Genomic DNA, 26,594 nt, shown 5'->3' with positions numbered 1-26,594 from the left:
AATTCTTTAACTTTTCTTTTTATTCAATCATTGGGAACCATCGAAACAAATTTGGATGTCTTAAAAAATTCATGTTCAGATTTGACTTTTCTGAATCTGAATAACATATTAAAAGATATTTCTAAGATGTCAGTAATAGCTGCTTTGAATAAAACAATCTAAATTCCTAGCTTGAAAAGCCTGTCATTAGAAAATGACAGTCCCCCCCCCAAAAAAAACCACACAGCCTGAGATTCTCTCCAGTATAGCGCGTTAAAGCATGTCAATAAGTTGTACGTAATTCAAAGGCCAAAGCCTTAGCTGATTAGCTGAGGCTAATTCTTGACGAGCAGCCAGCTCAGAAGCGAATGTTCTCAGCTCCATGTTCTCACTTGTGCCTGTGAGGGGAAGAGATGATGTTCCTGTCACAGAGCAGGGAGTGTTAAGAACAAGTCAAGAAACAGGAAGTGAGAAAGAAAGAAAAGAAAAGGGGAAAAAAAGATTCTGATCACAAGTCTGATTACACTGTGGATGAGTTTTTTTTCTTCTCTTTTTTTTTCCTTGGGTTGTCGTAGCAGCGTCATCTCTCTGTGATTAACATCCCTCCGTAGGGGGTTGCGCCGGAGCGTACTCCAAATGACATTCATGTCTTCACAGTTGGGTCTGATTGGCCTCTTAGCAACAGTGCCGAGCCCCTGCTACTGACAAGCACGGCCGTCACAGCCTCCTGCAATTTTTTTTTCCATTTTCTCTTCCTCCTTTTTACTTACATATTTTTTACTCCTCCTCAGGAGAGTTAGCGAACAACATTCTTACTGCCATTTCTGGGCCAATTAAAGTTGAAATATTACTGAACTCCTCATGCTAGTGTTGTGCTTGCTCAGTGCCACTGTGTGAATCATCGAAGTTTACTTAATTAGCGGGTAGCAGGGCTGCAGTGCTACACTCGCGATGAAAACATTCCATTCAAGCACTTTTATCCCTCCTGACAAAGCTCCCCGTTTCCCTTATTTTCTTGCCATTTTATTAGTAATTGTCAGTTTGACCTTCATACCGTTTGAGGGTTTTTTTTCTTTTTGAAAATTATAAGAAGACAAGTTGTTGTTTTCTCTACAAGCAATTGCCTGGAGATTCCTGATGTGGTTTGGAGAGTTGCTCCTGCCAAGGGGCCATGTACTGCAGGATTTTTCAAACAAAAACATACATATATGTGGTCTGCATAAAGCCCTTTCCAATTTAACTATTTCCCTTTAGAAATGACCTACTGCCCCGTTTATCCATCCATCCTTGTATGATGTCAAGAAAGGGTTTAAAATTAAACCTGACCTCTCACTTCTAACAGGACCCAACCAACGGCTACTACAGCGTCAACACCTTCAAAGAGCACCACACCACCCCGACCATCACCCTGGCGAGCAACCAGACCACAGAGATGCGCACCCCGTCCACCTCCGCCACGGTGGGCAAGCAGCGCGTGCCCACGGGCATGTCCTTTACCAACATCTACTCCACGCTGGGCGCGGGCCCCAACCGTCTGTACGACTACAGCCAGCGCTTCGTGCTGGGCATGGGCAGCAGCTCCATTGAGTTGTGCGAGCGCGAGTTCCAGCGCGGCTCGCTCAGCGACTCCAGCTCCTTCCTAGACACGCAGTGCGACAGCAGCGTGAGCAGCTACAGCAAGCCGGAAGGCTACGTGCAATTCGACAAGGACAGCAAGGCTTCCGCCTCATCCTCCTCGCACTACTCCCAGTCGTCCTCGCAGAACTCGGACCTCACAAGGCCCCTGCAGAAGCGCATGCAGACGCACGTCTGACCTGGCGGGTCTGACCGGGGGAGGCATGCTCGAGCTGAGCTGTGGAGGGGGAGGGCATAGTTGACTGCTCCAGGGCTGCAAGCCAGCATTAGGGACTGGCCAAATAAGGGAGGCTAGGGGGGGAGTTAACCTCCACGTTAAGCACATGAGGTGTGTTGTTGGGGGTTTCTGGAGAATTATGACCCAACGTCAAGAGGACCTGACCATCTTCCCCTGTTCTCCGAGCTTATGTTTCAAAGAAGCCTTACATCCCCCACAAACCTCCTGTTCTCACTTGAGACCCTGCAAGCCATCATCATCTTTCCCCACTTTTTTTCCCACAGCATTTCAGCTCTGTAGGCGCACATCTTTTTACTCTCCGTGCCATGACACCATCGTACGCTGAAGAAAAAATGTCATTGAAAAAGCCTGTTAGCTTTCTATTTAGCTTAATGTCTATGGGGTCTCTGTGAATAGAAAGGACACTAGCCTGCCAGTGCATAATGTCATTAACGACAGTCTATTAGAGACCCACAATACCTGGGGAGAGGAGAGGCTCGCAGTCCGAGGAAATACTACTACTCTTTCTTCCCCTGAATCTCCTCCTCTGTGTCCGGTAAATATCACAGAAAAGTGCTCCATGCTGCTCTGTGGTCCTCTGAAGCACAACTACTGTATGGAAGTGGGTGTCATTTGTCAAGGCCCTCTCCCGCTTACAGATATGGCAATCTCTCTCATGTGGGTGAAAGGAAGCCCCCCCCCCCAAAAAAAAAAAAAACTCCTTCAAACTTTTTGAAAATGATTAAAAACGGCACAGCTCGCTGTTGCCGTGATACCCAGCCCTCGCAACTGTTCTGATAAGGGCTGCTGTGATCTCAACCAGAGGGCCAAATTTACCATTTTTCATTTTTTTGCCATACGGAGATAAAGGACTATCACTGTAAATTTTTCCATCCAATTTTGCATTCTTTATTTTTTCCAGCTCAATTGGTTGATTTTTGAAAATGAACTTACACTGGGAGCTCAAAGGTCCCCGTGTCTTTTCTTGCCTTGTGTAGACTATTTAATATGCTAGACCTTGCCACCAAATGCTCACTGGAGTGGACGAGAACATTTTTACATCTGTAGGAGGATTGCTGGAGTGGTTTTTGGCTGCCCCATTCATTGAAATAGTGCAAAGATCACACAAGGACTGTAATGCACACTGTGCCAGTGTGGCGTGACGTCTCTCCGACACCTCTGAAATGATCTCCGTCATCTGAAAAGCCTGTGATGCCAAATGTATACAATGCTAATTGGATTATTGTGTGGCTTCATTCTTAGACAAACATTTTTTTTAATTTACATTTTTTTGCCATGTTGAGGCTGAGCTGATCCAATTGTACTACTGTGATCTTGACATTTTCAAAGATGATTAGTTTAATTTTGTTTTCATGTTCTGCTTATGATTGAGTTCATCGGACAAATGCATGCTCACTGTTTTAAGTGAACTGCACATCCGAGTAGTCGGGAGTATGACATAATACTCCAGTGACGTTATGTTTGTTTTCATTTCTTTTGAGAGCACTGGGAAACAAAACCACACATACACACACAATTCACACAAAAGACACAATTCTTGACCCGCGTACACACTTTTATTACGCTGTAGATCCACTATGCTTCTCCACTGCCATCTGTTTCCCTGTGGTGACCACTTAGTTGTGACATCTGGAGATACTCAATGCACAAATTTACGCTGAAGTAGTGCAAAAACTGGTTCTTTATTGACACGATTAGGATCTCTCTTTTTCTCTCTCTGTCTCTCTCTCTCTCTCCATCTCATCTTGTGTGTACCATGCATAGCCTCTACAGAAGCTCTGGATCTAACTGGAAACCTTGAAACTGCGGGCAGATGGAATATGATCACTTAAAAGCCAGAAAAAGCCCCCTGTGCTGAGGGATCATGGGTGAACACCAGCCACCATGTCTGTCCCCACGTCGCCAGGACGACATCCTCCCCCAGTCAGAACCTCTCAGTGACCTTCAGACAGACCTGCCTGTGCCATAATGTTCGGCACTCAGGCAGGTCTACAGGTATCACAACAGCCAAACCCAAACAGTTAGAGTAAGAATGAGTTTAGGTCATATTTAATTCAAGTCCGTTATTTTATAATGTATGTGGTTATGATTCGTGAGAGGAATGTCAGCTATAACTGGTCTTGTCACTAGTTGTATTTTTTTTTCTACCTAATTCAAAATTCTCCACTTCTCTACTCTATCTGCCTTTATATTTTCCTTTTTTTGTATGTGATCTGCTGTTTTAACCGTGGGGGTTGCTCGGGTGCTAGTAGATAGCGCGTGGGCAGCCTCTAAAAGCAAGGAGAGAAGGGAGGATGAGAGTGCAGCAGTTCTATGATGCCTAACATCCCCTGTATTCTGATGTCCAAGAAACACCTCAGTCCTGGCTAGGGACAGACTGGTTGCTGTAAGCACTTTACGTATGATTACACACATGGCATTTCAGTGAGTACCATGTAGAAGTGTTGGTGTTTCCTTCTTATTTTATACATGGTTCTGTGTGCAGCCTCAATGGAAATGGCCTGTCTTTATGCTGATAAACTTGCCTAAAGCTTGGCACTCTGTATATAAGTCTTTAATGCTCCTTGTATATAAGTTTACTGTTTCTTTTCTTTTTCTTATCTCTGTCAACTGGTATATTAAGACAGAGAAAACTCTCACGTCATCAACACTGTACAGACAATCATGTCTTAATTTATTTGCTAAAGCGGTTCTCAGTTTCATCTCTGCTAACAAATGGTTAGCACTGAATCCCATCAGAGCGGTCTGTCCGTATAGGCATCAGTAGGAGACTCTGTCATGGATGAGATGTAACATGTATTCTCTATCCCTCGAGCTAAAAGACCCTCCTCTCCAAAAGCTACTTCAAATAACGGCCTGTCAGAGTAGACGTCATAAGAAGAGGCTCTAGAATAAAGACAGTGAAATGGTGTTGTTTAAAATGCTGCAGTGGTCCTTAAGTTTTCATTGGTCTCCCATGCCTAAGTTGCTGTATTTGTGTGACCTACGCTGATTCACTGGCTTCTGCTGGAGATAATGCTATATAAAGATCTAATGGCAAAGACACACATGACACTCACCAACAACCCCTTCACAATGCGGAGGTTTTTGTTGCATTTTTACATTTTAAATTAATCATGTTCAACCCTGCCGCCAACCACCAGGCAATGACTTAGGATGCATATTCCCATAAGAGTGCTCAAGCACAGACTCTTAAGACAGGAGTCTCTCTCTCTCTCTCTCTCTCTCTCTCTCTCTCTCTCTCTCTCTCTCTCTCTCTCTCTCTCTCTCTCTCTCACTCCCTCCCTCCCTCCCTCCCTCTCGGGCACTGCCGTCTCATTGGCTCCACAGCCCAGCAGACGAAAGGGATTAATGACTAGTATTATGCCATTTCTGCGTGTGTCTGCATGCCTGCGGTAGTGCTCTTATCACTAGTCCCTGGTGGGCTAGAGTATGCCTGTTGGGCTCTCAGACCGCTCGGTTCTGGCGCCAGCTGGGCCTCACTGCTGCCCTGCGCCAAACAGATGAGTAAATATGCCCGGTCCGATAACGAGAGGTCAGAACCACCGCCTGATGTGAAAGAGAGAGAGAGAGAGAGAGAGAGAGAGAGAGAGAGAGAGAGAGAGAGACAGAGACAGAGACAGAGACAACATTTATGGGTATGCCATCATCCACTAACAGCTTTGGTGAGTCTATTAAGCTACGGGCAGGAGAAAGTATTGTTTTAAGCACCACAGAGGACTACCACTTCATGCGTGCTCACTGTCAAGCCAGGGAGGATGGCCACAGCAGTGGAGATTGGGAAAGGGGAGATGGAGGTGTGTTTGTGTGTGTGTGTGTTTGGGTGGGTGGGTTGGTGTGTGTGTGTGTCCGTGGGGGGGGGGGTCTCTGATGGCTTGACAGTTCTCCTTGTAATCATTTCTGTGCCCGGTGGCTGTATTGCATCAGTGAATTGTGCTCTGCAAAACCTTTTTGCTTGGTCTGAATAATGAAAAAAAAAAAATGAAAAAAAATATTAAAAGTATTTATCATGCCAAAACACAGACACTGCTGACATGTAGCTCTGCGTGAAAAGGGTGGTTTACAAAGAACGGCGTGGTCCTGTTCTTTTTCTGGGTCTGAGTGAGTAGCTACACATTGCTAGACTTGGGTGGACAGGGCCATCACACCTGAGGGCCCTTGATAACTCATGACGAAATTCCTCCAACCTCAGTACAAATGCCACAAGCCCTTTCTCTGTCTCCCTACCCTCCTCCCAATCAATATCTCGTTAGTCTTTCAATAACATGCTACAGTAACAAGAAAAGGTGTGTACACAGTCGTGGCAAAGATCAATATATAGCAAATCAAAAGTTATAAACTGTATTGTCATGGTGAAAATAAAAATAAAAGTCATCGAGTAAACCACTATTTTCATGCAGTGGCCCTCTATATCAATAGAAAGAAAAGAAAAAAAATGTATTTTACCTGTATCAGTCTGTGAATCTATGATGCTTTTGCTCTGTATATTTGGGAAAGAAAAATGAAAACCAGATAAAAACAAAACAACGTTTCTTTATTTCTGTCTCAGAATGTTTTTTTTAATTGTGAATGTGTGTGTATTGTGTATCTGTGTATGCTTGCTGTGTATGAGTGTGTGTGGGTGGCGGGTGGCTGGGGGGGAGTTGTGAGTGTCAGTCTCCCAAAAGATTGTGTGTGTGTGTGTGTGTGTGTGTGTGTGTGTGTGTGTGTGTGTGTGTGTGTGTGTGTGTGTGTGTGTGTGTGTGTGTGTGTCACGTAAGGGGTGTACTTCAATGCCAGCACCTGTGCACGCATATATATGAGTGTGGTTACGTGCTAATGGCACCCTGTGTATGTGTGGTAGTGCACAACCTGTCAGCTTAGTGCATAGCCTTGCAATTACCTCACCATCTGTAGAGTTATGGGAATTACATTATAGGACTAAGGCTTCACGGGGATGGGACATAAACAGAAGGGAACAGGTGTACACTCTATATATTCTCTCACATCCTCTATTCCACACTGAAATATGGATTAATGTTATGCCTAAAACAATCAAAGAAAGACATAGATGGATGGACTAATTTGCAGGACATCTCATGATGAACCTGCATACTATGTAATAATATACCTATATTATAGAACTTCCACTGACAATCTTATGTAGCATGTATAAGCCATTTGTATAAAAGATGGCAGCACTAAACATGTTCTGTGAAAAAATGACTACACTGCCACTTTAACAAAGCATAACACATGATAAACCGTGCCGGCATGCTTTCCTCTGGCAGTGAAAACACTCTATTCAATTCTGGCTGACAACACATTATGCTGTTTGGTAACCCAGTATGGTAGATTGTAAGTACATCATTCTTTTTATGGTTATGTCCTTCATAGAAGTCTGTGTCAATCGTTCCGTTACCTTGGCCTCTATGTCCACTACCATAGAATTAAACTGTACCACATACAGACGTGAGTGAGTGGTGAGTGTACAACTTTAAATTATCCCACCATCCAGACAGGTACAGTTTGATTGGTGGTTGCCATAAGAGTCTCTTTGGAGAGATCTAGAAGACACTACACATGCGCAACTATCCATTCATCCATCCCTTCGTCAGACCTGAGGGGTTTTGACGTGTCTGTGTGAGCTCTTCATATGCCACACACCAAGAGGGCTAATGACGCTATCCAGTCCCTGAGAGGTTTAAACATCTGAAGCTATGGTTACACTGTTTCATGTCATGTATCAGTGCAGTATTGCATCAGCCATTTGCATTGACATTTCTCAATCTAGTCAATGTTCCCCAACTGTCCATTAAGAAGCATTTTAAATGCTTCTTCAGTACGTTTTTTTTTTTCATACAGCACTTGTGCATTTATACTATCCCACAAAAGTGTGATGAAGTTCATTGAAATAGGAGACGTAAATCCACTTGCGTATTATATCATAGACAGGATCTGGCAAGAGATTGAAAGAGACTAGAGAATAATAAGCATGCTTGCTCTTTATCACTGTCCTGCTATATGTGATTCTGCTCCCCTGGGTCCTCTTAACATCTGGCATTAACATGTGTTAACATGTTTAATAACCTCTGCTAGATTATATTCACAGCATGAACTAAAATGTGTCTCCACTATGACCAGATTGAGATCATATTGTGCTTCATTATGCAACAAAGCAAACTGCTATTTGAATTGTCTTTGTTATTTTCAAACTGATATTGCCAGGGTATCTCATTAGCAAAGGCCCTTTCATTATCATCTATCATCTTGTTCAAAGTGTACACAGTGATACAGACAATAAGGTTTGTATCAGCAAGAACAAAATTAATCATTATTAGTATACTTTAGTACACATCTTAACTTGACAAGTATTGGCATATCTTCAACAACAGTGAATAGGAAGGCTTAGCTATTGGCTGTAATTATTTCAGCAGTGATGATGAAGGCTACGACTGTCTAAAGGTCTGTTGTGGGCCCCAGAAAATAACCAGCAATGAAAGATATTATATTACGCTCTTCACTTGACCAGACCTTTAATTTGGTTCATTTAGTTTGGAATTCATGTAATGACACATTTAGCCTAGTTTATGTTTTAATGGAGAACTCAGCAATTGTGATGTTAGCATTTGGCATAATAGACAAAGAAAATAATGATGATGAATATACAATTAAATGTGTCAATGTAGGTGTAAATCATACAATGGTTTTTTGTTGCCTCTCCGATGACAATTACATAGGCTACAGTAGAATTTATCTTTTGATTGATCTTTCTTTAGTTCTTAATTTCTCAATGCTGTATATAACGACAGGTCTGTTAAGTCTAGTGAGAGGTGATGCTGCTGTCTTTTAAAAGTGATGCGTGGGTGAGTAAGCACATCTCTTTTCTCACGTATGTCTTTCCTTGATTCCTCCATCGTCGTTGCATTGCTTCCTCGTTTCCTTCCTGTGTTCATCAGAAGCAGGGGCTGGTCCATAACAAAAGGAAGGAAGGAAGGGAACCAGGTTTGACAAATAAAAGAAATGACAGTCACCCCTGGTTTTTATTGCAGTCAAGTGTTGCTGTCACGACCTGACCACAGAAAATGCATCTTAATGCTTGGTGTGAGGGGCCTTAGAAAGCAGAGTTACTTATTCTACTACAGCCGAGAGATAGTCAGGGAGCAGCTCCCTTGAAATGGAGAAGCATGAATATAAAAAAAAAAGCTAGCTAAAAGACTCACACGTATGCCACTTCAACTCTTCGAGCCCTAGGCTGTTTTCAGCATAATGTCACTACCTTTACTTCTAAACTTTTATTTTGGATCAATATAAGAGGTCATACACGCTGATGATTTATATATTTATGTTGATGTTTTCAGTCAGGGCTATCCAGAGCTACCATTATTTTTACGTTATGTTATGTTATGGTATATTATGTTAGGGGACAAATCATTTCGGTGTCTACTAATTTGTTATGTTTTAATATCTATCTCAAAAGATATTGATGTTAGGGAAGATATCTTTTCAGATGTGTATAGAGAAGATTGTCTGTAATCTACTGATGTCAGATGATGACTTAGCGATATGAAAAACACATATACATGTAGGTCTATGTATATGTAAAACAGTAGATTGTAGCAAGCTAGCCAGGAAGAATGCACAGCAAGACAGAGATCTAGAGAGATCAAGACAGAGTTTTACTGCATCTCCTGTGCCCCATACACCACATGACCCCAGGACATCGTCTCTATACATAGATGGACGAAGTGGTCCCATGCGCTTCCGTTCTACGGAAATTAAGCCAAAATCTCTCGGCCATGTTGTCAAATTTGGAGAGGCTGAGAGTTTGAACAGAGTTTGAGATGAGAGTTGAAATCAGGTACACAGAATGACTAAAAACAGAAGTCAAGTACTCCTACTGTGGTAGACACGTCCCCTTGTCCCGATATCAAGGTGCAGTGTGTGTCTTCACTGAACTTGCAGCCATGACCGCAGCAACACAGTAACAGCAAAGACGCTGCATTGGGGGATATCCTATTTGTCAGGCCAATGTAATGTTACATATGCTAGCAACTTATAGGTAAGATTAGCCTGCACCCCAACTCCCCTACAGGCAAAACTTAAGTCGGTCTATGATTAGCTTGACATCGATGGCCGTCGTGCCACCGGTGAAATTTCTGCCCTGATTAACACTCATATTTTCTTATTTCTTATCGTCTGTTATCTGACATGAAGGCTAAAGTATATCTATAAGTACATCATGATCTCTACTGGGTCTTTAGATAACGTTACCCATTCATCATAGCTGTTCATGAGGAATGGTCCTTCGGCGCAGTGTCCATTATTAACTCAGTAATTAAAACATTAGACTAAGAGAAAACTGCGAAGAACTTTCCACAGTGGGTCTGTTAGTACAACCAACAGTACAACAGGATATGACTGTCAAAACCTTTGAACTTCACAGTGACACAAAATGATAAAACAATTGTAGGTTAGACTAAGTCGCCTGGCAAACTCGACTACAAACTCAGCTACCCCATGTAATGAATGAGAATGGGCGCAATTCAGGTACTGCAGCTGGTCTCTTCCAGCTAACACTGTCAATCACCTCATTCCCAAGTGTATCCATCCTACTATTATATAGTACAATAACGTTTGTCACTGAAACATATGGGATGGGTGAAGTTACACATTGTACTGCAGCCAACCATCAAGGGCGCTAGACCTGTGGTTGCCTAACTTTTTGAAGGCAACATGCCTTCTACCTATGCTGGGCCAGATTATCCAATGGGCATCCATGTGCAAGTACGGCAATCTAGACTATTCTCATTTGTAGTTCCACGTTGGTGGAACGAACTGCCTAGCACTACCAGAGCAGGGGAGTCCCTCTCTACCTTTAAGAAGCTTTTGAAGACCCAACTCTTCAGAGAGCACCTCCCTTCCTAACTGGCACTTTGACTAGTGCTTAACTTGCACTTACAGCAGTTACATTCCTGCACTTCTTTTTCCTTTCTATTTCTTTTTTCTATTTCTTATGTAAAGTAGTTTAGTTATTGTTACACTAGGTCTCTATTGCTCATAGCTTGACTGTTCTCTCCCTTGTACGTTGCTTTGGACAAAAGCGTCTGCTAAATGACAAAATGTAAATGTTATACAAAAAAACTGAACTGAAACTGCTTTTTCAATGAAAATCTTTTATTTGTTTCTTCATGACTGTTTTCTATGTCAGTACTTTTCAATGTCAACTTATTGTCTCTGTTAGGTGTGGAAGGGGAGGAGTTTGATTGGAGGAACAAGAAATAAGTTATTTGCATAGCTCCAGTGGGCAACGCATTTCTGAACTAAGTGTTGCCTAAATATATGGGCGTAGCCATGGAGTTCAATGAAACTTCTCAACCACAAAGAATCTGCATCAAAAATATAACACCTGATGAGAAACTACCATGCCATCTAATTGTTTACTAATAGTAAAGCCTAGAAGAAGTCTTTCAAGTGGAGAGAGGGGAGTTGGAGAGGAGGACATCAGACACACAGACAGACACAGAGAGGAGAACAAGACCAAAAGAGCAACTGGAGAAGTGGAGAGGAGTAGATCCTCAGCCAAACAGAGACAGCCCCTGGAGAGCCGGAGAGACAGTCAGGAAAGAGATAGCAACAGGCGTGTGTGAGAGGACAACCTACGTACATTAAAAATAGATAGATAGATAGATAGATGGATACTTTATTAATCCCGAGGCACATTTTTGTATTAGCATTATAAAACAGCAAAAAAAGCTAAAAAAAAAAAAAAATGCTTTACTTTCCATTTAATATCAGATATGTAAAGGCTTTTAGTCAAGTTGTAATGATTACTTTCAATGGTTCATTTTCATTTTCCAGTGAGGTACAGTGCTCTCCATATTGAATTAGAATTATTCCAAATACATTTTGTATGACTAGAGACATGTCAAACATTCGTACCTAGGGGTTTGTCACTTGATGATTCAGGCATGCACATCTGTTTACAATTACTGCCCCAGGAGTATCACTTTATTTACTACTTCAACACACACACAGATTGAGGAGGACGAGGAGCGGGTCTTACATTACACTGACACTTACAGTGACGGCGGACATATCACGCTAACGGAAGTGGGGCTAAACCAAGGCATTAAATGGCACATAACACAGTGGGCAAAGCAAACATTCACACACGCTAACACTGGCCATTACACATGAATACACTCTTAAGGGACACAACAGGGATACGTAACTGAACGGTAAGTCGAGGATGACAGTCACAATTTGACATTCTTTACAGGTGTCTTCAACTTTTGGCCATTAACACGGTATAAAATACATAACAGAGTACATTGGTATACAGACCTAGAATGTAAAGTTTTCGATAATATGGTTTTGTAAGAACGTTCAAGTGCACACGTTTCGCTGAAACACAAGCTAGACACTGAAGTACAGACAGGAAATAAATCAGCCATCCAGCAACAGAGCTGCACAGAAGGACTGACATTCCAATATTTGCTGCACTGACACCAGCTAACGAAAAGACCAAACTTAATCAGAGAGGACACGAAGAAACCACCTTGAGAGCCATGCCATACATCAACACTCAGAAATGAAGCAGAAAGGGTCGAGGACCAACAAAAGCAGAAGGTAGGGTACTCATCTTGTGTCACTAGACTGAAAGAGCTGTTGAGGTTAGGGATTTGCGAGGAGGGTTGTTTGGTCTGTGTGGCCCGTTTGAAGCGGTGTAATTGTGAGACTCCTGTTTGAGGCAGTCAGTCATTGCCGTCTATTTTATTCTTTTAGTTGGCTATTTCATCCTTTCATCCGTTACCTCAATAATGAGATAATACTTAGAATAGATCATATTGAAGTGAATCCTATAATACTCCCACTGAGACAGGGCACAGCTTCTGAAAGTGTTTGTTTTCTTCATGTGCAGTGCATGTGGAAAGTAATTAACATTTCTCTTCCCTCACAACATACCAGGACACGTCTGGATTTATAATTCACTTTGATATATGTCATTGTAGGCCTGGCAGCGTGTACCGATAGAATTGGGTGTTTTCAGAATAACACTGTAGCCGAATAGTTAGATAAGGTCTTTATTTGGAAAAGATTTCATCCAACAATGTTTCAGTGTTTTGATGTTTTAAATAATTTTCTGATGCAATGTCTGGAACAATATTTGCACAATATGGAGAGCTGAAGTCAGATTTTGAGCGTATTGCTTCATTTCAATTGATCTTTTATCATATTGTCAATATCTAATTAAAGACTGATTTGGATGAAGACAGGAAGCCATTTAGTTTGGCCTTGCTGGAAGGAAGTTGTGCTGTTCCTCTCCCTCAGCTACAATGGCTTCATATTATGCATCAAAACAGAATAAATAAAAAGCCTGGATGCTTTGTGAGTCAAACTGCAGTACACAGGTAACTTGAACAACCTTGGAAAAAATGAGCCTCTATATTGCAGCATTAAAAACCATTCACTTTATAATACTTCAGACTGGGTAAACACAGAGCCCAGTCTGGTAATGAGACCCAGAAGTGCTGCTGTCTGCTAGTGAATGGTGGTCCTCTCTGCTAAGAGAGGTGAGCATTGTGGCCTCCCCCGGCTCTTCACCAGTATCCGCCGCTCCCACAGAGGCAGGACCCTTCCAAAAAATGCATCACAAATTATTTGTGCGTTCTCCCAAATGACTGGTTAGAACAGGTTATTCTGTCACGAAATAACCAAGCTTGATAATTGGTTTTCAAATCCAATTTGACAAAAGGCACAAAATTAGAGCTGATGGCAGATTCAGCGTTTGAAACGGGCAAAGCACTCCATTAGTGAATTATCTACAGCTGGCTATTACTTGGCACACGAGAGGTGTGTGTGTGTGTTTGCGTGCGATCGGGTTCGGGAGGGATCAGAGAAATAAAGTGTGGAATTAAACCCTCAGCTCTGGTATTCAGTCAGAAGTGCTACCCGCCCACCCCCAACCCCCCCCCCCCACACACACACACACACACACACACTCAGGTTTGCCTTATGGTGAAGTGGCAATGAAACAACAAGCTTTGTTTGTACTTTTCCAACACACCTTTTGTCTGGCCTGTTTGAAAAACATGTGCTGACAAAAAGGCAGGATGACAAGGTGATAACAACACAATGGCCTTTCCTACAAGCTGCATGAAGTTTCTCGTGTGCATGTTCCCAACGTGTCTGTGAATACATCTGGGCATGGATGTTTTCTCTGAAAAACATTCTCTGACATACATGGAGTGTTGCGATCCACAGACTGCGTGCACTTTGAAGAGGGATGTCAATCTTGGTGAACCGCCTGAACAGCCAGCACACACTGCTTGTCACTGGCTGCCTCGTCGTCGCGTTGTTTAAGGCCAGCTGTTTCCGAGAGAAGCTTGTTCAGCGAACATCTGTCTGTGCTGTAAATTATGAATAGCAAATCCAAGCTCCTCTCCAGGCTAACCTATGCTCAAAAAAAGCTCATTTGCACATTTTGTTTTCTGCCAGACGCAGCATCAGTCTTCACTCGTCTTCTGTAAATGACGCACATTTCCAGATGATGAGAGAGATTTAAAACGAAAACAAGTCTGATTCAGTCACAGTTGTTTCCCAAGCTGCAAGCACACTTAAAAGGAGAGCCTGAATAGTATCCATACCTTTGGTGGTGGTGGTGGTGGTGGTGGGGGGTCATAACAAACAAAATGCCACAGTCACTCCATACACTGCCTACAATTCCTAAATGAATGTAAGGAATAGATAAATAAATGTCTTCTCTGGGTTTCTGCAGACATGGAGCACAAATCCCAGGGAGCATCTTAAATGGATTATTGATCCGATGACCTTTCTGTGGTTTAAGGTTTTGTTCTGTTTGCTGCACTACCGTTGACTTAACTCTCACTATAGACAGTGTTGATTAATCAAACATTAGCTCCCATACCAAGCTGTTAATTACCCTTGAACTGTTTGCCTGACATTTAAACAGGTGACCTGCAGGAGTCTCATGGCCTCTTGTGGGTTGCGAGTTCAGTGCTTGCTGTGCTACTCTGCCCACAGCATGCACACTAAATGCCTCGCTTTATGAAACATTATTATGGTAATTGTTTCTCAAAGTTAAGGGAGAATGCATTATTGAACTCATCCCATTCCGCCGCACGACTCATCACCAAATTGATTCCGGGGACATTCTCAACAACATAATAACACATTGTCCTCGACATCTGAAATTAGAAAACAAAATTAAATCAATAAACTTTTTTTTTTGATGCTTCCAAAAAACGGTAAAAAAAAATGACTGGTTGTGGCAGATATTCGACTTAATTACATTTTCAATCATGTGTTGTGAATTTGACAGGTTCTTGGAGCGGAGCTCAGGTCTCGTTGTTCCCATTTCGCCATAAATTAAACTCTGTAGTCTCGGAGAGAGGGAAGCACAGGCCAGTTAATCAACTGTCGGTATTGACATGACAAATGCAGCTTCTGCACGGAGTCTGCTTATAATTTACTGTCTGAGAACGTATTGACATTTTGTAAATGTCGACGTGCAACGGCACGCAATTTGTATGGTGAAGTGCCGGGGAGCCTGAGCTTCAGAATCTAAAAGGAAACAGCGCCGAGCACAATTATCACTTCCTAATTAAGTTTGCGTTAGCACTTCAATGGCGAGAGCACTTTCAAAAGGTTGGCTTCCTCAAATTGCTTTTTCCAGTTGGAGCGCATTCAAAAATGAATCCAGCACGCTGATATGTCATTTCTATGGTTTCTCCTCTTCTCGTCATCCATGAACCTCTCAATGTGCAAGCTGTCAAGTCCCCTCTATCTCTCGTCGGTATAGAGGCAAAACTTTGTTGCCCAGCACATGTGACAAATGAGTGTGAGCATTCAAAAGATGGGCTAGATGAGGAAGCTTTATCTGTGTTCATCTCCTTCAGAAGTCATGAAAGGAGGCTTTCAGTAAGTCGTGAAAGCAAACAAAAGACATCAGTAAGAAAGTTGCAGAGAGCTGTTCTGTGTTTTGATGAGGCGTCCAACACTGCCAAATTCCACGATACCAACTAAGATCGGAGACCTTGTACTATAAAGTGGATAGAGATAATCATTATCCTTCCTCTTTCACCTTCTGCTTTGACCATGCAATGCGTAAGATGGCAGTCAAGTAATGTGTGTTAGTGAATGTGAACCTGAACTCTTTACATTCCTGGCTTTTGTTGTTGAGCATGGTATTTTTCTTCTTCTAGGACATGCTGTACTGTATTGACCTGCTGCCCACTGATAAATTGACCCCAATTCAGGGTTTACTCTTGAGGCCAAGTTTTCCTTAGAAGCCATTCAGTGCATCAATGTAAACCAATCAAAGACATCAAAACTAAAAACATGGGAAGCCATTGTGCCTACTGAAGAAGTTGTTGAATGCCTTTTATAGAAAAACAATACCTCTGCATAGTTGAAGGTTGTTGTCTTGACTCTTCCAATTAAGAGGCAAGAAAGGAGGGGGGAAAAAAAAGACCAAAAGGCTTTTTGCTCAAAGACAAAAAGATAAGATGAGTCAGAACGGGAGGATGTCAGCGCTTTCAAAACAACCTTGGGTGCTGAGCCACCCAGAGGCGCCACAGTGTGACACGGGTCCACCATACGGAGGCGTTCACTCATGAGGTGAAGGCGACGGCTAGTATGGTGTGGCCCCTCTAACAGCTGGCTTATCCCAGATGCCCATCCCAATGCAGAGACGAGCTTGTGTGGATGGGACTAGATGGGATGTCATTGCTCCACATCAGGCCATGCTGCCCCCCCCAGTCGCTCAACCCTCCACCCAGCCCTGGCAGATGACACTGGAAGCCTGCATGACTCCCACTCAGCAGCTGCCAGGGCTGCACCCTGACTCACCCTGGCATCCGCTGTGCCCGCTTGGCGCACAGGGGGAGAGAGCGCGAGACCCACAAATGAAGCCAATGCCAGGGCTGCTGACTGCCAGGGTGTCACAGGAGCAGCAAGGGGGAGAGAGAGAGAGAGAGAGAGAGAGAGAGAGAGAGAGAGGGACGAAGAGAGAGAAGGGGGAGTGTGGGACTCCCACGGGGCCCGGCAGTCTAACCCTGCAGTGGGGAGAGAGAGCCAGCGGAGGGTGTAATAATGCCTTAATTGTGCAACAGACAGAAGTTATTGAGTTATTGACAGGAAGGGCAGGGGGATGTGGCCGGGTCTGCAGTGAGGGCCGCTTAACTCCGGCAGCCGTGACGCATGACTTACAAACAGTGTAACCTTTGCAGGAGACGCTGCAATTTAAAGTCCACACTAAAGCTAATAGCTGTTTTCACTCATACACTAGTTTAAAGACAGTAAAATGATGTTGTTACATATTTACTTAAAGTAAAACTTTGATACTGATACTGTTAAAAGATGATCTCAGTAATGTACTTAAAGGTTGAAGTACTGTTATGTCATTTGATGGTAGTTATCCAATGAGAGAAGAGATATTTATAGATGTGGTGAAGTTTACCTCAGATGATATCTGTGCCTCATATTTTCAAAGTGTGTTGAGTTTGCGTGAACATTTTTGTTCCTTTACTGTCTTATCTTATTATTATCTTAAATTCCTTCTGGAACTTTTTTGAACTATGTTATGTCAGAGTGACTTTAGAAAGAATCCCTTTGTCATTGATTGTCCATAACTCTGCAAGTACCACATATCTTCAAACTGCCAGTTCCCTACGTAATAACTAGGTACCAAATATGTTAGATTATTTTTGGTAAGTGGTTTGCTTTAAGTACGAAGTTCAAATTACCTAAAAAGTTGTGTTCCTAAGACATGAAAGCAAATGGAAACTGCTACTAAAACATGATGCCTGTAGTTGTTTGGGTTCGTTCAGAAGTGGGGCTTGTGAGAGTTATTTATATATGCAACCACCCTCATTGTCACGTAGGTCCTAGAATGGTTTACTCTTCTTTATAAATGTTGCAGATATAACTATGGCAAGCCATACTCACAGTAGCACAGCCCTACTGAAAGCAGGGGAATGCCTCCAAAGTCAACATGGTCCTAGAATGGATGGAAAAATGCCATGGGTGTTATAGACTAGCCTTAATCCAACTGAAATGGCTATCAAATGTTTTCTTTTGCTGTTATGAGGACATTGTTTTTAATCATTTTGCAAAACCTGTGAGTCTCATAGTTTACATTTGTGTTACACTAGTTATTTATCATTCATCACACCCCATCTTTATTCCACCCACATGTGTTTCACTACTGCCCCCTAGTGGGCTGGCAATGCTACAGATAGTAATAAGAGAGTGATGAACTAAAAACTGCTGCTTTCAGTGGAAGCATTGTGAGGTGATATTGTTGTAATACCCATCTCATAAGGAACATACCTACAGACCTCTTGACAAACAGGTTTTTACTAAAGTAACTGTTAATATGTATACTCTAAATCCTCTGTGCTTCATAATGACTGATTGCCTGTAATAGATTTGCAGAGGTTACATTAGTACCGTCTGTACAATCTGTACAATCTGAATATATGTGTTCTATAAATCAACTGATGATTTGTGTATATTCTTTCATGAACATTAAAAGTTCAAGTATGCTAATGAAATAATGAAGTGATTGCTGTCCAAAATTAGGAGAAACACATCGCAAAATTGCCACAGCAGCAGAGCAATTAATCTTGCAGTAGAAGCCCATAAATCTGTGCTTAAAAATATCAGAGGTTTCATTTCACCTCAGGCACGTGTTAGTTTGCTTGGGGAGTTTATGCGCTATTAGCATATTCAAATGAGGATGCGAGCACCTGTTCCATCAGCGCTGCTTTGGGGGGAGAAAAGGACAGTGGCAAGCAGCCTTGAAAAGCCACGCACATTATTCGTCTACCTCCTTCCTCTTGATGTCTGAATTCTGAAGCCTTTGAATGAGATTCACCCTAGGAATGCAGCTTTTTCAAAGTGAAAAAAGCAAATGTTAACAAAGATACCTGTTGACCAATGTGAGCTGTGACATAAGTGTGCAAAAACAGCACTTTGAGTGTAACTGTGAATTTATTGAACAGGTGGAATGACTGTTATTTCAGGTATACTTTCGTATATCAATTTATATATACAATAAGCCATACTCTCCTGTTGAATGGGTCCCATTTTTTATGGTCCCTTCCATTTCACCCAGTTTCTCTGCTGTTATTGAGTTTCCTTTCACCCCGGGAGGAAATGCTTCAATTAGTCCTTGTGAGTGGCCGGCACGGCTGGCCGAAGGCCTGCAGTGACCTTGCGAGATTGATGGAGTGTTTGGATGGGAATTCCAACCGCACGGTCCCATTTTCCAGCTACTGCACAGTGCACTGACCTTTCACGAAATGCATTTGCTGTGTTGCAAACCATTGTGTCAATAGTTCAGGATTTTTTTTTTTTTTTCGTTGTTGTGGTGCAAAGATGAAGTAAATGTAGTTTTCAAGTAATGCCTCAATATGCCATTCACAAAAAACATACAACAACAACAAAATGATAAATGTCTTATGATGTGTCACCCAACAGAGCCCAATAGAAACAAGCAAGTGTTGTTATGCAAAAAAAGGTATGTTAACAGTTTTGGGAAAACCAAACCTTGCCATCAACAATCAGTTCAAATTCATACTAGAAAAAAAATTGTGGAATAAATTAGCCATTAATAGCCGAAACAAAGGTGTGTGTGAGACAAATGTGACATCACGTGTGCATAGTAACACACACAACTCACACACACAGCGCACGTCCATGCACAGCTCCATTAATAAATGCATGTACCTTTAACGTTTTCTACTACTTGAAAATGTCTTCCTCATATTTTTAAGCCTTCCACTCTATAATCCACATACATGCACACACCAGGCTGCTGGAGGAGATGGTCTCCCTCTATTGTGTGCTTGGACAATAGAGAAATCTTTTCAGCTTAAGAACAGACCAAATCCAATACCATACAAGTGACACCATCAGAGACCTGGCCAGGGCCTATCTGAACACTGGGAGGGGGATAGCGAGGAGTGTGGGAGCCATGCCTGATGGAAAGAAAGCACCAACAACATCATATAGCCAAATCACACTCTCATCCACAGGCAGACAAACAGAGCTAGGGAGAGAGAAAAATAAATAAAACAGTTCAAGCAGGGCAAGGTGATTATTGTTTGTGTGTGTGTGTGTGTGTGTGTGTGTGTGTGTATGTGTGTGTGTGTGTGTGTGTGTGTGTGTGTGTGTGTGCGTGCGTGCGTGTGCGTGTGGTCTAAAAAGGGCATATGTGATACTATCAATTTTTCTTTTCTTTTTTGGCAAGAGAGTGTTTGGTTGTTCTGAGCTTGTGGCTCTCCATGCATTGGTTTCATGTGTAAGAAATGTATGTGTACTTCACTCCTAAATGTGCAAAATGTGTTGTGCATTTAACCCCTCCTCCTACTGCTACCTGCTACAAATCTGCTTTGACACTATTACCTTGCATTGTCAACCCTGGCTAAACGGGCTCCTTCATGTGGACAAAGAAATATGTCTATTCACCCAGAATCAGCTTAAAATCAGAATGGCTGTCATTTAAACTGGCGGAAAACTACTGAAAGGCCCCTCTATTGACGACGATAACGGCTGGCGAAAGTGGCCAATTCCGTCTGGGTGGGTTGACTAAACTCCGGTGATAAACGTATTTCTTTGCCGAGGCATGGAATTTCTGAATGTGGGCGTGACGAAATATTCTTCTCTGAGAGGGAACATTAGAATGTGCCAATAACAAACTATCATTGCCCAAGTGTGATTTTTGTCTGATCTGGCAAAACATATCATGCCTACATATTTCTGTTATTAGCAAGGAAGCAGGAGCAAACCTGTGTTACGAATTAATGCAATTTATCTATCTCAGATAAAGTAAATACATATCCTGGCAGGATTTAAAAAATAGAAAAATGTTTTGAAATTTTAAGGGTACAATATTGCTGTTTCTATTCACATACAGTCTAATTAGACTAAGGCAGAAGAAGAAATGCCGTGCAAGTATTTTCTGCAAAGATCTCTATTCTTGGTTGCACAATGGAATGTAGAGATTGCATTCAGGTTGGTCCAGGTGTTCAAATTCATAAACATAACATAAACATACAAGGTGCAATCAAAAAGTTCAGTGACAAAAAGCAAAACCGGTATCGTATTTAAAAGTACCTCCTTCGGGGGAGTCACCCAAACATCAGCGTGCCACAGCTCAAGTTGTTTGCGCCGAATGTTCTCCCTGGATTTTCCCTTTACCTGTTCTCCCTCACCGGATGTGGCTCCCTGCGAATTCTTCCTCCTCCCCAAGATGAAGTTCAAGCTGAAGGGTCGCCGCCCTGACACAGTAGAGGAAATCCAAAGCGCATGGCGGATGGGTGCAGCATACGCTTAAAGAACGGGACTTCTAGGGAGTGTCCCAAGCATAACAGGAGCACTGGGAGTGGTTTATCACTGCACAAGGTGGCTGTCTCGAAGGAGAAATATGGTTTTTGCTTTTCATAGACGTAGTCCTGGAACTTTTTGATTCACAACCTCACATATCTTATGTATTCCCCATTTATCTAGGCTACCGGTCACGGCTACTCTTGTGTTTTACACTTCAGGTTTTTTCCTTGCCTCTGGGATATTCCATATTGTTAGTATATGAACACATACAGTCACCAGCAACCTCGTGTTCCACAAATGAATAGCCTACCTTCATGTCCACTCTCTGCCGTTGATCCAGTGGTCAGCTAAACAGGCTGTCACTCACCTGTGCCGGGGTTATGGATGCACCAACTGTACTAAATAGCCTACAGTTTGTTCCCAGAATAATTGTAAGTAAAAAGGCAAAGTAAAGGATCACATTTTAATTAATTAATGTCAAATACCATAGTTACCTGAGACAAACCTGTTGCTGTGTTGTTGTTGCAGTAGCCTAAAAGCTTAAGATAATTATTTCGCATTACTACACAGTACGTAGCATATGTTATTGGGGAAAGAAGTGAAAGTAGCATACTTAGGAAAAATAGGTTTCCATCCAAAACCGTTTATGTTCAAAACTTCAAAACTTCAAAACTCAAGTCGTACCCAGCAAGTGCCAAAATGTAATTTCAGCAAAGATGTAAGTTCTAGATTTTATTGAATTGAATATGTAGCCTATCATATGTTACGCATGTTGGGACGTTTCATATTCTAGTCTGAAATAAATTCTCCAGAATGTACGGGGGAATGTACGGCTATATCGATCTCAATAACAATAACGTTGGACTGTCATGAAATTTAAGCAAAATGCATAATTTTTTACAGGCCCAAAATGACATAGGCTATCCCTATTAACAATATAACCATCAGTTCACAGGGGTGTGGTAGGGCATTTTCAGTTCTGACAAGCTACAATTTTGTTAAAATAATGTATTTGTTTGGAACAACAGAAGAAGCACTACAGTTTATTCCAGCGACCCATTGCCATCTTTTTACATTGTAATCTCGTCTGACGCATTCGGTTTTAAGGTACTGCTCAACAATGATATTGGTTGGATTTCACCAAACCTTACCTTAATTAACTTCAGCCGGACGCTGCCCCCTTATAGTGCCTTTGAGCACGCCTTTACATGGCTCGCTTCATGGCTTGAGGAACAGTGCACATACATCTTCTGTTTCCGCCAGCTGTTATCGCCCCTTAAAATAGGGGTCAATATCTTGAAAGCTTGAGGTATTGGGTTTTCTCAATACAGACAGATGAGTGACTCAGATTTGGACAACTTGAAGTGTTAGTTTTTTCCCTCAGAGGGACATGCATTATTTAAACGTTGGAATACAAACCACAAAAAAAACACGAAGGTTGCCAGCCAGAGTTTGAAAAGAATTCAATTTTCAGTCTCCTTAATAAATCAATACTACCAAGAAGAGGAGCATATTGAGCACTTACAGACTCAAAGTTCAAACAAACCTGTAGTAGCTGTCAGGTAAAGTTGGGGTGAGAACAGTAAAGCAGGTAGACATGACTCCTCACTGCAGACATGATGAAGAATGAGACACTGCTCTCCTTTTCAATGGTCATAATTAAAAGATGGCCTGACCCAACCTTGTGCTGTCAGACATTCTACTGACCCCAACCTGCTTAGCTTGCACTGTCTTGCCATGGCAAAAGCATGGCAAAGCAGTAAGGTGAATTAAAAGAGCCACCAAACTTCCTCTCTTTGTCGCTGCTTCCTGCCAACAAGGGGGGAACGAAATTAAAGTGACACCTGTTCCATCACATTTGTGGTCCCCCCTCTCCACCAAGGGACCCAGGCTGCAGCTCGGGGTTCCAGAGAGGCACGGCACACTCAACTAGGCATGCGAGGAAAAGGCTTGTCTCTCACAAAAGAGTCAGGTCCTTTGTGTAGCAGTGTAAAATCTGTAATGTTCCGACTGCTGGAGAGGGAGGAACCCACTTTGGCAGCAGAGCAGATCATAGTGATGGCTTGGTGAAATGGGTTCATATTATTATTGAATTGTCATGCACATTAACTTGGCTCATGTCATCTGAAGTCTTCTGACCTGCCTGTACATACATATAATATTTCAATAAAGAAATAGACATGAATCCATGTCAACAAACATGAAAATGATCAATGACAAAAACCATAATAGAACTCTACTGCGTACTTTAATATTGGTAGATCATGACCAGTGACAGTGAATATCTTCTTACCCATGACCTGAAGACATTAAGGAAAACAAATATGGTCTTACTGTTTGCTTTTGACACAATAATAGCAATGGCATTATGTGACTATATATTACCAGGGCTCACAGTGTGAGAATGGGTAACTGGAGAGTGAGTGATTTGACCCCTGCTGTTCAGTTCGATCGTTGCTTAGGCCGAGCACGTGTTTCATCGCTCAACTGGATAATCAGCCCTTGTAATGCATGAGCCGTCACATCTCCTATTGTGCAGCTTATTTGAATGTTACGGAGGGTACAGTGTAGCTTTAGTCCAATAATTCAGCTGTTTATCACTCCCTTGCTCCAGGCACTTTGAAATGAGATGACACATCACCTACAAAACGCTTTGTTCTGGTATTTCATGTTCCACCAGGATAATTTTTGTAATTGTGATTGCCAAAGTTTAGCAGCATATGGATGATAATTGGACATTCTAATGTTTGTAGAACTAAACGCCCTTGCATATGTCTAGTATGACAGTGCTATATTGCTGGTGTAGCCAACATGTGAATTTTCTTGTAAGAATCTTGTAAGAAGCGGCAGATCTAGCCTGTGACTCATTTCCGATATTGTTAGCTGTCAGTAAAATGCTCGCCCTGCGTGGCATGGAGAACATCTTTATTCCCCTCCACCGGCACAAAAGGCAGAGATTACAGGGGGAGAATCCAGCCATGTCTGGACAGAAGCTTGACCTTATCCGTATCAGACGCAGGTGATCCCTTTTGTCCCTTCCACAAAATCAATTCCCTCTGAGCTCCTCCAGCTCAGGCCAGATTTAGATGTGACCTTTCAGGAACATCAACTGGACGTCCGGACACTGGCCTCCTCATGAACATGCTAATGGCTATCTCTGTTGGGCACCCGCCCTGCTTGCTCTTCCTGGCACATAAGCACTCCAAGGGTGCCATGTCTCGCCACCTCAGTTATGGGGGGAAAACTGCAAATGTGATTAAGTAAGGTGCTATTGAGTTGATGGTGAGATGAATCTGGGCCATTGTGTGAAATTATGAGAGTCTTTGTGGTTTGCTGGTGTGTGCAATGAAATTTTGATTTACAGGCTCTGTTTTGGCTTCTTCCGTGACTGTCCATATCATAAATGGCTTTATAAGGTATGTTACAGCGGCTCTTTAAAGATTACAAGTTTCCATTACTGGATGCACAGAATGGCATTGTGAATACAACTTACTGGGCCAGTTAAACAACAGCTTGTACTGGAATGCATAATGCTCAATGTTTCAGGTCCTAATTCTTAACTGTTTTCACCAAATGCTTATGGTTCATAAACCATTACAACTGGTAAATACAGCATCGTTAATGATATGGACTATAAAATAGGTGACATTAACAAACAGCACTGAAAATTTTAAGGCACCCTGATTTGGTACGCAATTATCTGTGTAACCACTGGATGAGTGCAATGTGTAAATGAGGATAGTTATTATGTAGATGAGAGCCATTTTATATCCTCCCGTCGAATGTTTGCACATGTGACACATAGACAGACACACACATACACACACACACACACACACACACACATACACTAATGCAAAAGCTTGCACACTCAACCAAACACATGTGCCCAGTTTGGCTTTGGATAGAATAGAAATGGTGCTCATCATGCTTGGCGTGGGCACAGTAGTAGTAGAGTAGTATGCAGGGCGTCCAGGCATTTTACAGCCACATGGCAGCACACACACACACACACACACACACACACACACACACACACACACACACACTCAGAGGCACACCACCTCTAGCCAGCCTCGCCACGTGCTCCGCCTCCTCTCCAACTCTGGGTTAGTGTTGTGGATCGTAATGTTCAACTGTTATTAAAGTCTGAGAAAGAGAGAGATCCTAAATCAGCCACTATTACAGAGCCACAGATATCCACGCCGTGCAGCTAGCAAATGAATTGTTCCAGTGCACGAGCCAGACCAGCGCTGGAAGTAGAAAATGAGAAATTAGTCATCAGTAACACATCCAGTCAATTATATTGACAAAGATTGTATTACGTACATTAATTCTCCGAGCAGCCACGATTTATGAGCGCCGCAGTGATAGCTTGAAGAATGGCTCTGTTTTCGACACGTGGCGGTCTGGTGTTCGCTCTATGAACGAAGTGCATGTTGCCTAGCGATGGTGCTGGACTCTCCTCGGGAGTCTCGGTCAGACATCTCGGGTTTGTTAACACCACTACTGTCAAAGCGAGGACGGCCACTGACCACATGTCCCTCAACAGCCAGTGACCCCAAACACATTCATGAGCTCGTTTGAATCCGAGACCAAGACAGACGGAGAGAGAGACAGAGAGAGAGAGAGGGAGAGGGAGAGAGCGAAAGAGATGTCCCACTCTGTCTTTCTCCATCTCTTCTTCCTCTGGACTCCATCCTCCCCGCTTCCACTGTGCACGTGCAGCCTGAAGGAGTGGTGCCATGTCCAGCCCAGAATGAGGGTACAGCCAGCGCTAGGAGACACTCGTTACCCAGACGGGATCCCTAATGATTGGCCTGTGGCCTGCGGCCTGCTGTCCTTTGCTAATGGCCACTTCCCTGATGCGCGTGTCACAGCCAATGCTGGAGGAGATCCAAGAGAGCGGGCTCTCATCGTCCTCTTCCTTTCTTCCCTTTCCCCTCAGGAAAGCTCCCTCTCTCTCTCCCTCTCTCTCTCTCTCTCTCTCTCTCTCTCTCTCTCCCTCTCTCTCTCCCTCTCCCTCTTTCTATCTCTCTCTCTCTCCCTCTCCCTCTCTCTTCGTGTCTATCATCCATGAAAGGGACGATCTTTGACCATTGCTGAAATGACCTTCTGGCTTTCGCCAGTCATTACCAAAGTGAGAGCAGGGTGCTGAAAGAATTATATGTGGCAGCACTGCGGTTAGAGTAGATTTATTGTTATGTGCAGTTCAAACATTTAATTAATGGACTGTATTTTACCTGATTTGATTTACATTCAAGAGATGACCTTTACAGCGGCCCAATCAACACCATTATATTTGAATAACACCACACTACCCTGTCTAAACCAGTGAATCAATTTCACTGTCCCTTGCCCAGGAGAGTGATAATGACTTGCGAATTACCAAAATTCACTGAGG

The 26,594-nt window shown here is 42.7% G+C and overlaps 1 protein-coding gene across 5 annotated transcripts in view; it reads left to right on the top strand.

Moving 5' to 3' along the window:
- kirrel3b (kirre like nephrin family adhesion molecule 3b) overlaps positions 1-6,376 on the top strand; it is a 167,169-nt gene extending 160,793 nt beyond the window's left edge. For 4 of the 5 annotated variants that reach the window (XM_031573577.2, XM_031573576.2, XM_031573575.2 and 1 more), the window contains one exon: positions 1,322-6,376. In XM_031573577.2, coding sequence (XP_031429437.1) covers positions 1,322-1,792 — 471 coding nt within the window. In that variant the 3' untranslated portion in view covers positions 1,793-6,376. The remainder of the gene's footprint in view (positions 1-1,321) is intronic. The other variant, XM_031573578.2, reaches the window with a different exon arrangement.
- The last annotated feature ends 20,218 nt before the right edge of the window (positions 6,377-26,594 follow it).

This window comes from Clupea harengus, chromosome 9 (assembly GCF_900700415.2).
Source record: "Clupea harengus chromosome 9, Ch_v2.0.2, whole genome shotgun sequence".
Classification (NCBI taxonomy): Eukaryota; Metazoa; Chordata; class Actinopteri; order Clupeiformes; family Clupeidae; genus Clupea; species Clupea harengus.
The sequence above is the reverse complement of the archived record's forward strand: the minus strand, read 5'-3'. Positions and strand labels throughout refer to the sequence as shown.